Source organism: Calidris pugnax, unplaced genomic scaffold (assembly GCF_001431845.1).
Source record: "Calidris pugnax isolate Ruff unplaced genomic scaffold, ASM143184v1 scaffold31, whole genome shotgun sequence".
NCBI lineage: Eukaryota > Metazoa > Chordata > Aves > Charadriiformes > Scolopacidae > Calidris > Calidris pugnax.
Window position 1 is genome coordinate 198,080 of NW_015090786.1, and position 15,771 is coordinate 213,850.

Genomic DNA, 15,771 nt, shown 5'->3' on the forward strand with positions numbered 1-15,771 from the left:
CTAATTCCACTCAGGACAGCCAGGATGGAGATGTGGTTACACATATCACACAGTGAGTCCACGAGTCACACCACAAAGTTCTGGGCATGAGAAAAGCAGAACACGCGTGGGGTGACCCAGGCTCGTGAAGTGAGATGCAGAAGGGTCAGTGGTACAGGGCTCAGGCTTCCCAACACCTAACTCTGATCTTAGCTTCAAAGTTATGCTTCCATTGGTGGAATTCAAAAGATCACATAGAGTTTATTTTTAAATTCCTTTGTATCTTCTCTTCATGGAATGCCTCCTTTTGCCTACTGAACAGGTTGCAAAGACATGCAAATGTAGAAGATAGACTCTTTTTTTTCTATTCAGACTTCATTAATAGTGTCTTTTTTCTCCACTAGCCTGTAACATACAAAAAATAATTTAGTTTTCCAAACGTATCCTGTCCCTTTGCCTAAAAAATACATCGTACCATCAAACCTGGGTTATAAACGGCTTTCCCCCCCTTCTCTTTTGAATGAGATAGATTAAATTTATGGTAAGAATACACCATTTATTTAATTAAATGTTCATGATCCAACAGGAAAAGAGGCTTCTTAAAAAAAAAAAGAGAGCATTTTCTATGATCGAAGGCTGATCTTTGAACAGCAGCATTTAAATGACCTTTACGGTTTCCTAAATAAATTACCATAGAAACCTCTGACATTTGCAAACTAAATAGCACAAGCACAGTTTCATCAATAATAAGCCCTGTTATTATATACATTATTGCAGCAGACAAATCCAATTGACGCATGCTGCAGCAAATCACTGTCAGTTTACTGTCAAAATAACAAGGCCTAAATGAATTAACAGGAACAATGGCAGGGCTCCAGCAGTGTCCTTCACAGTTACAGCACGGCTAGAGAAGAAACATTCAGAAACTATTCCCCCCCTCCCCACTAGACGTTTGGGAGGTAATACTGCTGCCTGGTACCAATTAAGGGTCTTGGGTGCGTTTTCTGTTGCAATCAACTGCAAACGGCCTAGAAAAGCCATCTCAAATAAAACATCTCTCAAGTCTTACATTCTGATCTTCTACTATGGACAGAAAAAAAAATAATAAATCAGTGTCGGTGAATGGAGGCAACTGAATCGGAAGAGACGCAAGAAGCTCCAATTTGCTTTTGCTGTTTCAGCATGCTGGCGGCTGACCTGCATCAGCATCTGGGTACACCATTTGCATGTGCAGGAAGTTGTTTCTTTGCCAATAATACATGCTGTTGGAAAGCAAAGCTGGTATAAACGCTAAGTTTTCCTGGGGTCACCAACAAAATTGGCATTTAATGCAAACGAGGAGTACCTAAGACACAACTATATTAAAAATAGGGACATGGCAAAGGCCACAAGGCAGAGTAAGTATTTGACTGTTTTAAAATAAATAAGGCAGAGCCACTAATGGTGTCAGCCACTTTAAAGATGTACTCTCAAGCAGCTCACCAAAAAGCTGAGTTTCTGTGGCTGACTGAAGCTGATGAAGGAGGTAACTGGACCTGGCTCACTGATGCTTTGGCCTTCTAACCAAACCCAGTGCCTACTGCTGTGGGATCAACACTTCTGGTGGGACTTTTAAATGTTTTACAAAGCTGTGCTAAGCCAACGTGAGGAACAAGTGGGCATATGTCTCTCAGATCTGTAAACGTCAGAGTTTATACCAACATGCCAACTGGAGCTGATGGTTATGCCTGCTGAGCTGCCACAGGCCTTGTGGCATGGTGACATGAAGGAAGCCTCACAGCGTAGCAGACTAGAAGGCTTTCTAAATTGATGGTCATACATCTAATTCATAAAGGGAAATGGCCTTTCCCTTGATGGAATAATACAGCTGAGCTGCACGACCTTTTTGGATGTCTTTTTAAGTCGGAGAGTGAAACAAAGCATTCAAAAATATTCAAAAATATATTTTATTCAATAAAACACTCATTATTTGCCTTTGCGAAAATTATCTTATCTACCCAGACTGTGGCCAGTCCCATAAGGACTCCAAAACCTCAATTCCACCTAAGCTGCATCTCAAACAACTATTATATTCAAAAATCTCTCCAGTCCTTTCCCTCTCTTATATTGCCTAACTAGCTCCAACAGTGACAATCTATAGGACCATCTCATCTGCCTGTGTCTTTTCAGACCAAGACAGCCTGTCTTGCTGATTTTCTTTCAGTAATGTAGGGAGGTAAAAATATGAGAACATTGAGCCACATGAATGGGATGGTGGTAGACTGAACCTAAGGAGGAAAAGTGGAATAAAAAGAAGTAGGGTCTCTACAATCGTCATCCAGCACACTATCTAGGCTTTGAGAGTTATGAAGATTGGAGAAGGCAATGTACAACTACAAAAGGCTCAGTCATCAGGAAGGGGCTAAGAAGTTCAAATACTTCAAGCATTTTATTATACTCCTTCTCTTCTAATTTTGGTGCCTCCAGTAATGGTTCCAAAGGGACTCATGCCATGACACAATTCTGTTTAGTTTGCTTGCTCAGTTGTTGGCATCAAACTTCAACAGAAATCACAGCTGGTATTAACTGGAAAGACTTGTTTTATCTTCAGTGAAGCCACACCACTCTAAAAATATGGAATTTGATTCAGACAAGCTGATAATGCTTCCTTAAACATCTGCTTTAGAAAGCACTTTAGATTTTTGAATAAAAGACTTTTGTAGTCTACAAATTCATTTCCAAAACGATACATATTCAGAGATTTCCCTGCTTGCGCAAACCATACAGAAAGAGCAAAGAAAAGTCCATTAAAATACAGCAAGCAGGATTATTCTTTTTATTTTTGTAGAATTTTTTATATTTTATAGAACCTCAGATATAATGTGAGATTTTATACTTTATAAAAGTTCTTTTTATATATATATACACACACACACACATAAACCCCCCACATAACAGTGATTGCAAGAAGTTAACGACAGCAAACACAGCAATAGACAGGTCATGCTACCAGAGAAGTGATCTACTTACGCTGGCCCCACTGGCCGCTGCTAGGATTCAAATAGTTGGGGTAAAGGCCCTCTGGTTTATCCAGTCGATTTAGAACTTTTCGAATATTCATAACCTATTGGAAGGGTACAAAACACTGAGCACTGCTCCTTTTTTCCCCCCAAAATAAAACAGTGTCGGTACATAAGTCTTAAAGTGCAAATAACCCTAAAAATAAAATCAATAGTCTTATTCAGCACATATGCCTGAATACCTCTGTGCAATCATATTACTATTAAAAACGATCCTCTAAGCTGGTATAATCATATAAATGAGCTCCTCAAAACTTCTGGAGTTTCTGTGTCAAGTGTTGGTAATGAAGCAACACAACAGAAGCAAGCTCTGAAGCTTAGGCCTTGCCAAATGGAATATCTCATCCTTCCACAGGACACTGACATTCACAGGAGCCGGCTGCCTTAGCCGAGCTCAGCTACTTCAGCATTATATTCCTCATATACCCAAATCAGAAATGGTATTAAATATTAAGCCTATCACCCAGTTCAGGTGCAGAAGCGAACTGTGAAGTCGTTTTTGCCTGGAAAGGAGAGCGCTGCTGGAACAGAGCTTCGTAGGAGCATCTTGCCCAGCAGGAACCCAGGCAGCCCCGAGCGCTCTGCCGGCGCTGCTAAGGAGCTGCCTACAAATGAGAGGCCTGGGGAAACAATTAGGGTCCAGATGCTCTGCAGCTGGAGTTATCCTGCAGCACAAATGAAATAATTTATACTGAATTTTAACGTTCACGAAAAAGGAAAATGTAGCAACTTGGGAGAATGAAGATCCTGAGCGCCACAGAGCAGAAATCGTAACAAAAAGGTACTGACAGCTTCATTATAACACCCTGAATGCCCAGAGATCAAGTGAACTGGCTGCTGAGAAAGAAGATAAATTGGCTTACACTGAGCTGCAGAAGCATTTCTACTGTGGTACACAAATGGCTTTCTGCATCTGGACACTACATTGCTAACTACCCAAATGCAGACCTGAATTAATGAATTCTTCTATGAGTACTTCCATGCAAAGCTTATTCCAGTGTTTCTTCTTATCAAGTGTCCCAGCCCTGGAACAGCTTGCCTCAGAGGGCTGTGGAATCCAATCTCTAAAGGGTTTTAAGAGCAGCTTACATAAACAGATTTCCAGCATCTTGCAGCTATAGCTCGATGCCACTTTGGAAGAGAACCATAGGCTAGGATTTTTAACATACACACTTTCATCACACTTTAATTGCCTCTTAATTGAACAGATGCTATACATGAAATTACCATAAACAACAAAAGATAATTAAGTTATCTAGTAAGTTTGTTTCTGGCTGTTCCTGGGCTCTGCCACCCCCCACCATCCTACCCCCAGTTCAAATGCAAGAGAAAGTCTGTCTTTAAATTCATCCCTAAATACATTGAAATTGCTGGGAGTTTGTTTCACCAAATTTATTCCAGTGCTGACAACGGTATCGCAGAAAAGTCACTTGGTCCTTTAGGTTTGGTACAACTAATGTTCATTTTAGATTTGACCATTGCTTTTAAACCTACTGCTAAACATTTGGAGTCTCATTAATTAGATTATTAGATAGACAATAGTTTTAGCTAACATGGGGCAATTGGAGTAAGAATACAAAACCAAAACAAGTGGAAGTTTTAATTAGAAAAAAAAAGAAAAAGATAAATGATACAGTCTATTATAAAGAACAGAACTTGCTGATTATTTATGCACAAAATGCAAAGGTGCAAAGCATCAGGTGGGAATTGGGGGAAGGGGAAGAGTTGCTTTCCATTGTTTCTGTAAATAAAAAGTATCCAGAAGACAATGTTATCAAATTTTTGAAGAATTAGTAAGCACAACAACTGTTTTGTCAAAGGATGTTTTTTGAGGTTTTTTTCTTTGCCCAAAGAAAGCTCCAAGCACATTTCTCAAAGGTCAGTGCAACAGAAGGGCTTTCTGACCTTACTGACAGTAGAGATACTATACAGCATTTTGAAGATTAAACTTGTTGAAATCACACAAGGTAGCCACGGTGCTTTGCCTTCTATAGGCATCATATATTATCCCTAATATAATGTCAATTTTTGTTTTCACCATATTCAGGTGAAATACTGAAGAAAGCTCCATGGTCTGATTGTTTAATGTGATACTAATTTAGAACATAAACAGGAATTATATGTTTTATGGGGCTGGATAAGAGCTATACACAAGAAGATGCATCTCAATGATTTTGGAAGAGGTTTTTGGATTTATAATACAAAAACATGCCAAGGTGATTAGGGAAACATCTAGAAAATATCTACCTCCTATGACAAACGCTTAAAACTGAGGAAAATCCAAATCTCTCCCCAGAGACAGTTTTCTCCCAACATGTGATTTATCTTTTACAACGTGATCTTGACTGAACAGTCTAACCTTTTCAGCAAAGACAGGGTTTCCAGACAGGTGGCTCAAGTGTACGAACTCCAGATGCAAAGTCCCAAATTCTGCCAAAATGCTGCTGCCGCCAGAGGCCCACGGCCAATTTCGACCGATTCCACTAAGGTGGGGGGGAAGAGAAACACAGAAAATAGCCATGAGCATACATAAGGCAATGCTAATAAATGTAACAGGTAGTAGATATACTGTTATCAAGAGAAAATAATTAATTTTAAACATGTTTAATATCTGTGTAAGAAGCCACGCTTCGGCAGCCTTCCACGACTCCACCACAGGCCTTTGAATTAATTTGGTCCTGTTCTGCTTAGGCTTGTACAATTGCTTCTTGCAACAATCCCATCCTTTAGCTCATGAATAGCTCCATTACACCTATCACTGCACCAGTGTCTCACTGTATGATATCAGGTTTAAAGACAGTACAAAAAACACTGAGTATGAGAAAATGTACTCATACTTCACCTGTTTTACCTGTATTTAACACAACATTCTCCAACTCTAACTCTTCCTTCTAGAGTGCAATTGTTTATTAACTTAAAATACTGCATATATACAGTACAGGCTTTAAGTTAAAAGTACTACATGCAGTATATCCTGAGAATTTAATAGAGCAGGATATGCAGGCACTGTCTGTCCAGACATTCTTTCCAGGATTAGTAACTTCAGTTTTAATTAAGACCTAAAGATACTTCACAGTAAAATTAATCTCAGGCTTTATGCTGAGAGTAGAGAAAAGCACATTTATTGCTAAATCCCCACTAGAAACTAGGAAGTAATGCTGCTTGAGATTCAGGATGAAGTGTCTGCTAAAGTTTCATTACAAAAAGGTGGGGTTTTTCCCCTTGAAATTTCCAGCAGCAATATTCAGAAAAACCCTCTGAAATTACAGAAAAGCTACCCGACACTCCAGAGCATCTAGGCGAATAATAATATATTAGACCAGCATGATATTAGCCTGAATGTTAGACATAAATACACTTATCAGGTACTGGAATGTCTTCCTTATTTTTAAGCTGTAAACAGCATTAAACACACACACATATATATAAATAAAAATTCAATTTTACTTTTACACATAAGCAGCCCCTGCAGTCATCAGTTAGCACTTGCACAAACCATGAAAATCGGGTATTCTTTCTGAGTTAAAATGTGACTCATATTATACAAAACAAAACAAGCAAAAAATCCCCAAGAAAACCCATCTTTAGTTCATTATCGTAGAAGTCCTGAGTCGTATTAAAATTTCTTCTTCAAAAGGTCAAGTATCTATAACTGAAGTTTAACCAATATAATGAAATTAAGACTCCATTAAATTAATTTCCCCAGAAGCTATATTAACGCATTATTTTGAGATTTTTGCCACACACACAAAATAAAACCTAGTCATTAAACTTTAAAAGCAGAGGAAAGGCTACAAATAAAGAGCACGTTTGTGTTTTACTTAAATGTCACGGCTTTAAACCGTGCAACACATTTGGCTGCCTGGCCTCGAACTGAAGGCACTGCTGGAACTCACTCAACTGCCACCAAAAATAAACCCAGAATAAAACTTAATTGCTTTCAGCATTTCTTAAGCAGATGAATGAACTAAACCCCGAACAATTAACACATTCTAAATATGCTTTGTCACACACACACCAACATAAAAAATGAGCAAATAATGGCAAAAAATATTTCATGGATACTATAGTTGCATGCTGTGATCCCCTAGAGCTAAGGGAGTCACAACGGCATCCAAAAGGATGATCTTCAGAGGTCATTTTCATAGAATATCTAATCCTTCATGCATTATTTAGGTTTGCCACATCTGAAAACGCTTTCATAAGAATGATTTTTATTTTGCCCTGAATGGAACCATTTGTCACTGTGTCACCAAAAAAAAAAAAAAGAAAAAGAGTGGCTTCTCTTCCCACAAACCGACGCTGATCGTTAGGCACACATCCTCTGCTAAGAACTCCTTGAGAGAGAAACCAAATCCAATACCACAGACTGAACTGGGGACGTTAAAGGGTGATGTGCTGTTGATACTTTTCAGAAGAGGTTCCCTTCTAACTGCTGTGCTGCATCTTTTTCCTTTTAGTTCTGCAGCTAAGTAAAAATGCTAATCAACATCGGTTTATGATTCAATTTATAAAGAATCTGTGATAAAGAATGAAATTATTTTATTATAGGTTCACACTTTCTTAAACAAAAACCCCAAGCACACATGCAATGCTTGCCATAGTTTCAACTACTGTATTTGATAAATTACATGCTCAAAAGATATATATATATATATTTAATTTTATTCACACACCCAAGGACACAGCATATGGGATTTTAGTGTAAGAGTCTGTCTCCACAAGCACTGAAATCAATGATTTATTTGTTAGTACGTCAAAGATATTTAATGTGCTTTTGTTTTCCCCATATCTGGCAAATCATCCGTGCCTCTATTTGACACAAGAAAGATAGGAACACAGAAATCCCAGATTTGCCTGTACCACTGGTAGTCAACTCTTCCACTCAAGTCTAGTGTCAGGAACTGCCAGGACATCACTTTGTGGGCAGAGTCAGATGGTGAACCCATGAAGGGCTAGCACGGTAGCTGTGCATTTCTAGCCCCAGTAGCAACTGTGAAAACACCGTCCAAATTCCAATAAATGACTTTTTGCAGGTCTATGTGGTCTCTATCTCCCCCTAGAAAGCCTCAACCAAGGCAGATAGACTCCTGCTGGAGCTCCGATTTTTTCACAGCATCCCTTTTCTGAGAAAGGAAATGCTTACAATCTGGTTAAGCATCTCTCACGCGGTATCTTGACAGCTGGAGATGGCAGAAAAAGAAACTTAAATCAGCTAGCTAGCCTATGTGGTAGTTTTGATGTCTGTTTTATTCTTTATTAGGAGAATCTTTTAGGCAAATGCTAACAGCTGGTTAGTTTTTCAGCTGTGACAGTGAATGTGTAACTACTGCCCTTGCCTAATCACTGCCCAGCTGGCAGCTTCCTGCTCAGCTGAGCTGCCCTCTCTGAAGGCCGACTGATACCAGCAATTACCTGCTGAGGTGATTTCTGGGGATGCTGACTTAGCAGGGGGAGGCAGACAGTGAATTAGTACCACCAGCAACTGCAGCGTGAAGACTAACAAAAGTGGTTACTCAATTTTACACTATGGTGGCAAATAAGAAAATTTCTATGCTGTAATGTCAGGCAGAACACGAATGTTTTCTTTACTGTAACAAGTGAGATAATGAAGAGGTATAGCTTGAAGAGCTATTAGTCTGAGAACATTAATTTTGTCTATTTGCCTAGTCATATGCAGTTTCAGCATTAATATATGCTAGTCTCCTGGCCACTTCACTTCTGCCAGTAGAGGAGATGCATCCATTTAGACTGGGAGACACATGCATATCATCATCTGTCTGAAAACGAGATAGGACAAGTCAGATTACTGTGGCTGACTGTTCATCATGTGAGAAACTACCAGCACAGCTCCAAAAAACAGTCTCCCACAGTATCCTCCTGGAGAAAGTGGCTGCTCATGGCTTGGATGGGCTTACTCTTTGCTGGGTAAAAAACTGGCTGGAGGGCTGGGCCCAGAGAGTGGTGGTGAACGGAGTCAAATCCAGTTGGCGGCCGGTGAGACAAGTGGTGTTCCCCAGGGCTTGCTATTGGAGCCTGTTCTCTTTAATATCTTTATTACTGATCTGGATGAGAGGATCAAATGCACCCTCGGTCAGTTTGCAGAACACACCAAGTTATGTGGGAGTGTTGATCTGCTGGAGGGTAGAGAGGCTTTGCAGAGGGATCTGGATAGGTTGGATCGATGGGCTGAGGCCAACGGGATGAGGTTCAACAAGGCCAAGTGCCGGGTCCTTCACTTGGGTCACACCAACCCCAGGCAGCGCTACAGGCCTGGGGCAGAGTGGCTGGAGAGCTGCCTGGCAGAAAAGGACCTGGGGGTCTTGGTCGACTGTCAGCTGAACATGAGCCAGCAGTGTGCCCAGGTGGCCAAGAAGGCCACCAGCATCCTGGCCTGTATCAGGAACAGTGTGGTGAGTAGGACTCAGGAGGTGATCGTCCCCCTGTACTCGGCACTGGTGAGGCCTCACCTCGAGTACTGTGTCCAGTTTTGGGCCCCTTACCACAAAAAAGACAGTGAGGTGCTGGAGTGTGTCCAGAGAAGGACAACGAAGCTGGTGAGGGGTCTGGAGAACAAGTCTTATGAGGAGAGGCTGAGGGAGCTGGGGTTGTTCAGCCTAGAGAAAAGGAGGCTGAGGGGAGACCTCATTGCCTGCACTACAACTACCTGAAAGGAGGGTGTAGAGAGGTGGGGGTTGGTCTCTTCTCCCAAGTCACAGGCGATAGGGCAAGAGGAAATGGCCTCAAAATGCACCAGGGGAGGTTCAGATTGGATACGAGGAAAAATTTTTACACTGAAAGGGTTATCCAGCATTGGAATGGGCTGCCCAGGGAAGTGGTTGAGTCACCATCCCTGGAGTTATTCAAAAGATGGGTTGACAGTGCTTAGTGACATGTTTTAGTGATGGTTTGGGTTTTTTTAATCAGAGTTAGGGTGATGGTTGGACTAGACTGTCTTAAAGATCCCTTCCAACCTAGAGAATTCTATGATTCTAAAAAGACGCTAATATGAAAGAAGTCATTGTCCATGAAACCCCACTCACTCAGTAAAAAAAGACACTGTTAAATATCACCATGAAACTCACTGTCATGGCAGGAGGACCAGCTCCCCTGTGGTGAAATGTATTTGTTCATAATTAGATCAGAGTAATGAGGGCTTCTGGGGAAATACTGAAGTGAGAGCACACTGAAGTGAATGGAAACAGTGGCAGAGGGAGCAGGAGGAGCCCAGATACAGGTAGAGACCAAAATTCCAGAGAGAACTAAGATGCAGAGGAGACAATCTCATGTGCCTCCAGAGAGCATCAGAGAATAAGCAAAGGCTACTGAAATCCCCATGGGAAGATCGTGCTTTACTGTATGCATTGAAGTCTGACAGCTGCTGAGAATAAAAATAAGACAGCTCCTCCACAGGCTCCAAAAGCCACCAGATATCATCAGACACTTCTTTTGTGATCTGATAGGTATTTTTTTAACATCTGGATCTAGTGATACTGTGTCTATTGATGCTTAAAATAATCAGAGTATCTTATTCTTACCCATCCATTCAGACTGCTGGGCTGCTTTGTTTACATCCAATTCCTGTAGCATTTCTCTGTGGAAAAAACCTGAATTTCTTTAGGACTTTACTGGCAGGGTTCGTACAATCCTTTCCTTACGGCTGTCTGCCCTGTGACACTTCTCACGTTGCTGGTGCTCTAAAGGGGCATCAAAGCTTGTGTCACTGGCACCCTGCAGCAAACCAACAGAGCAGTAAGCTCACATGTACACACCAACACGGAGGAGTGTGAGAAAGGGGGAGACAATTAGTAGCTAAGCAGTACACGATTTGAAATGTCACTATGAGACATGTCAAGTATTTAAAGGTAATTTTCAGTGTCACCATCTAAAACTGTACTAAACCAGTACTTGTTACCGTAATCATTTCTGATAAAAGTCATCTGAGCACAGCACAGGCCTACATGTCTCCCACAACACACTAATGAATAAACTAAACAATCCGTGTTTCCTATTACTTTATGCACTAAAGGTTTAATTAATCAATTCCAAGGGCTAAAAAAGCAAGAGGGAATACAACACAACAGAGCAAGGCTAGAGATAATAAGTACCAGCATAGACTGCTTTTAATCAGGTCCCCGAAGAAAAGTGAAAATAACAGGAAATGAAAAGTCTTGAATGGAAGTCTACAGTTCTGCCACCCATGCAATAATAAATTAGTGTAATAAGAAGAAGGTATTAGAATAAAATTCCCTACTGTAGCAACGGGTATAAATCAATATTAGTGACAGCCTAAAAAAACTCCCCAAACCAAACCCTACCAAAAAAACAAACAAAAAGTCCTCAAAAAAACCCACCCTAAACAACAAAGCAAGGAAAACTCCAAAAACTCCTGGTTCTGAGAAGCCAATGGAAAACACCTTCTTAACAGATTCAGTGGGAAGAAAATTAAGAGTTTTGGAAGAGTCCATGAGAAACACCATTTATATATGTTTTCTCCCTCTCTGCCATGCCTTTTAAGACTAGAAGACAAACTAACCTTGTTTGTTTAAGTCTAAAGCTTATTTCAGAAATTTACATGTCACATTAGGTAAGAGCGCTTGCTGCCTTAATCCCTCATATCCATGGCAATCAGCACTTGATCTACTTTGCTCACTACATCTCTCTATAAGACTCTTCTCTCAGTTTTATATCACTTTTCTGAAATGTAACTTTTAGATTATCTTTATTTTTTTTCTGCTGAGGATTTGCTATAAAACCCAACTCCACCATCATTAGTTAATTAACTTCTGGTTTCAGTGAGTTTTTATCCCACACCAGAATTCCTTTACTACTAACAGATATTTGAGCTTTGCTAAATTATTCTTGTAGTTATTATCAATTGCACTGTCCAAGTGCAAATAAACATTACTAATTTCCTTTGTCTGCAAGATAATTTGTTATGAGGATGAGCGTTGAGCAGTTTGCATTAGGAAGGGACTAGGCAACACAGAAACAGTGTGGAGAACTGGTGCTAGAACCCAGAACTCCCCCATTTCTTTATAGTTTTGATGTGTTTGGGTTGGTTTTTTTGTTGTTTGTGTGTTTGTTTGGGGTTTTTTTGCTACTGCTCTTTCTGTATGGTCCCACACAGCCTCAAGTGGAAAGCAGCAAGATGTGTTTCTATGATGGAGATCCTGCAATAGCCGTCACTTCCAGTTCACATTAAGGACACTCACAACCCAATCAAGAAAATTTGTGTACCAAAATACCGTGAAAACAGTGGCTTCTCTATCAGAAGAGCAGGAGTCACTTTTTCAAGGAAAGATGCTATTGATCTTCTGGACAAGACAAAATCTGAGTAATCAGTCTTTTCAGTCTGATGAGGACTTTTCAGAGAAGGTAAAGATTCAAAGCATCAAAGCAATGTGTGGCAAGTGACAGGAAACTTCCCTGCTGCTAATTCCCACTTCCCAACCCTAATTTTATAATACTCCAGATCATCCTAATCTCAATCACGGTCATTTTAAATATATCTGTATCACTCTTGTTTATCCAGATCCTATTAATTCCTTACCACCAGATGGTAACTTCAAAAATGGTTTTTAATCTTTTACTTTTCTGAACTCATTTAGCTTTTATTAGTTTCTCATGTCAAGAAAATATTTTAAGTGGAATCACAGTCATTTAAGTTAAAAAGTCTTTCAAAGCATTTAGTCACATTTATTGTGCTTGATATCGCGTGTGGTACCATTAGATGTTTGAAGTGAGAATCAAAATCATTACACTAACTGCATGACTCCGTTATTAAAAATAATTGGCTGACAAGTTGCAAAGGTCCGTTTTAAGCAGTTTTGTAGCTACCATTCATTGCAAGGAGCCTACGCCAAAGGCTTTCTGACTGACAGTCAATTATTTCTCCTTTTAATACAGCTGTTGGATCAACAGCGACTTCATCTACTGGACAGCTTGTCACAAAACTTGCAGCTGTGATACTCATCTGATATAACATTAACTTATAAATGCCATAAATTACACTTGCATATGCATTTAGAGATACGTGTATCAATCTAAACACGTACAATACAGAGACACCACTGCTGTCGAGGGAAACCTCTCTCTTCAGTATCTGCTTTCACAGATGCTGTGACAGCTGTAGGGAACACTACTGAAATGGCATTCTGGTTCACTGAAAGGGACAGCTTTTCCAGATAAAAAAAACCCTGAAGTAGTCTTTTTCAAACTAGTGTTGCTAAAGACATAATCTGTTTTGACAAATGCTTTAAGAAAGGTATAAATGTTCCTTTTTTCCAGTCTGCTTCAATCTTCTCATTCTTTACCCACGCGCTGCTGTGTCATATAAATCCATTTGTTCTGGGATCAGATAAGCATTTGTTTTTCTCAGTGCCAGTTGCTTTGGGCTTGATCCTTACTCACAGCCAAGAGAAAAAGTTCTGGTGGCTCCAACAGATACCAATCAAGCATAAAAATCCTGTAACTGTCATTAAAATTATTGCAGAGACAATAGGTAGCATGAATACAGGCAAACCCTGCAGACTGACTGGAACACCAGTATCACTATATAAATCCTTTCCATTAACACCATTTCGATTTGGGAACAGGTTCTTTTTCTGGAAATCAGTACTACAATGTCAAAACAGACTGTTCTGTTTTCTTTTCCCAGCACATGACACATTTGCTTATGCACAGCTGTATCCTTCAAAGGCCATAACAATTTGAAAATGAAGGTTAAAGTCAATTACGTTAAAGAAAAGAAGTACTCGCATGTAATTTAGAGTCCTTTTTCCTCACTTTATACACGTATAGGAGATACATATTATTCAGTACAATCAAGTCAATTTAATGATAAAGAACTATTCCTATTTTTCTCAAATAGCATCAGTTTCAGGGGTATCACTAGGCATGTGGAAGATATCCATATTATTTATCAGTTTCTGATTCTGAATGTTACACTTGTGCTCCAAACATAATGCTTTAATAAACATTACATGTGATTTCGTTGGATCACATACTTATAAATGAATGAAGTCCCTCATTGTTTGCATGATCAAGGAAAATCAACCAATGGCTAAAATATGATCAAATTCATTAACTAAGATATGATTAAATAGGAATATTTCCTACTGCCTAGCAGGCAGACAGAAAAAAACCCCAAACCATATAATCTAATACACATCTGATTTTCACCTGAGGAAAATATCCCCATTACACTTTTCCTGTGGTACAGTCTCTCTTATCAGTTATACAACTGTATTCCACCAAATCCAGAACTTTACCTTTAATCTACCTACAATTACTTTAAGCAACAGATACTTTTACACAGCTGCTGCTCACAGGTGAGCTACTTACAAGAAACCAATGATACTGACTATCTCAGATAGCAAGGCACAGCACAATGCGGTTTAATTCTCAGATATACACTAAAAATTATGATCCAGGAAAATGTGATTACACCATAAAGAGAAGAAGAAAAAAAAAAAAAGACAAACATTACCTTGAAAACTCAGTAATGTCAGCTTAGGCAAGACTTGTATTTTTAAAGAAAAAGTGATTTTGTTTCGTAATCTTTTTTCAGTAATCTGTGTTTTAAATTACAATACAATGATACTTTAAAGTAGTGAATATCCTGAAGAAGGAAAGGAGTTTTCCATTCAATTACCAAATAATTTGATAGCGTTGAAAAAGGCTGAAAGACCTATGCTACCTCGGCAGGGCAGAAAAATGAGAAGTACTTCTAAAAGTACATCTTAAAAAAATAATCACAGTCCATGGGCTAAGACTCATGACCACACTGAAGAGATCCTTTGGAAGATTTTATAAACCAGATTATCAGATCATAAAGGTGCTGGCATCAAGTAGTCAAATAAGCTTTTCTTAACAGTAATGGGATTTTAATCAATACAATGAAAATAAGATAATGAAGGATGAAGTGGAATCAGCATGAAAGGATTACCGTTTAAAATGATAGAACAATCAAAGGCTCATAAACCCCCCACACTTCTGGAATCCTGCTGGAGACAGTATGTGTACTTTTTGTTCCTGCATCAGCACACACTGTTTCATTAACCACGTTGAAAAAGCTTCTGCATATTAAACAATGTACACAAGGGAAAGTACCTTGCTGCTTTTCTTTTTAAATTATCAGTGAAAACAATGAAGCTATAGTTTTATGAAGCACTTAGGAAAATCAGGTTTCAATTCCAGCAAAACATTTGGTCAAAGGTTTTAAATGTTGTTTGTAATCTCTTACTGCTTTTAATGGCTTTAGAGCAAGAATCTGTATTTTAAGCTTTTTTTTTTGGTTTTTTTTTTTTGTATTTCCAGCTATAGACTGGAATAATATAGAATGGAGTATCTTGCAAGGATCATCATGTAAGAGGGGCCATACTTGTTCTTCAACTAAAATGAAGAGCTTATCATGAAAGGGAGTATATTCTGAAAGATACAGCATATAGGTTAGTTTTTTTTGACACATTTAAAAGATGATGTCAGTCAAAATAAGTATTTTTGGTAAAGTGCACATTGTCTTTTGGGTACCAGAGAGACTTCAAACTCAAAAGCCATTGAAATGAACTATGTTTAGGTCTTTGATTTAGAATAAAGTCTGTCTGCTCTATCAAAATGATTTTTTCTTGACTCTTATTACATTACAAATTTGGGAGTACAAGGGCAACACCCTGGCACAAGTCAAAATGACCAGAGTAAACACAAAAGTGGGGATGGCTTCCCTTTTGCA

At 39.2% G+C, this 15,771-nt stretch overlaps 1 protein-coding gene across 1 annotated transcript in view; it reads right to left on the reverse strand.

Annotated features, from left to right (window-relative positions):
- The window catches only part of MAN1A1 (mannosidase, alpha, class 1A, member 1), a 134,769-nt gene that overhangs the window by 23,480 nt on the left and 95,518 nt on the right, over nucleotides 1–15,771 (reverse strand). Inside the window, exons 6-7 of the mRNA XM_014966467.1 lie at nucleotides 5,398–5,521; nucleotides 2,989–3,082 (exon numbers count right to left, since the gene is read on the reverse strand). Coding sequence (XP_014821953.1) covers nucleotides 2,989–3,082; nucleotides 5,398–5,521 — 218 coding nt within the window. The remainder of the gene's footprint in view (nucleotides 1–2,988; nucleotides 3,083–5,397; nucleotides 5,522–15,771) is intronic.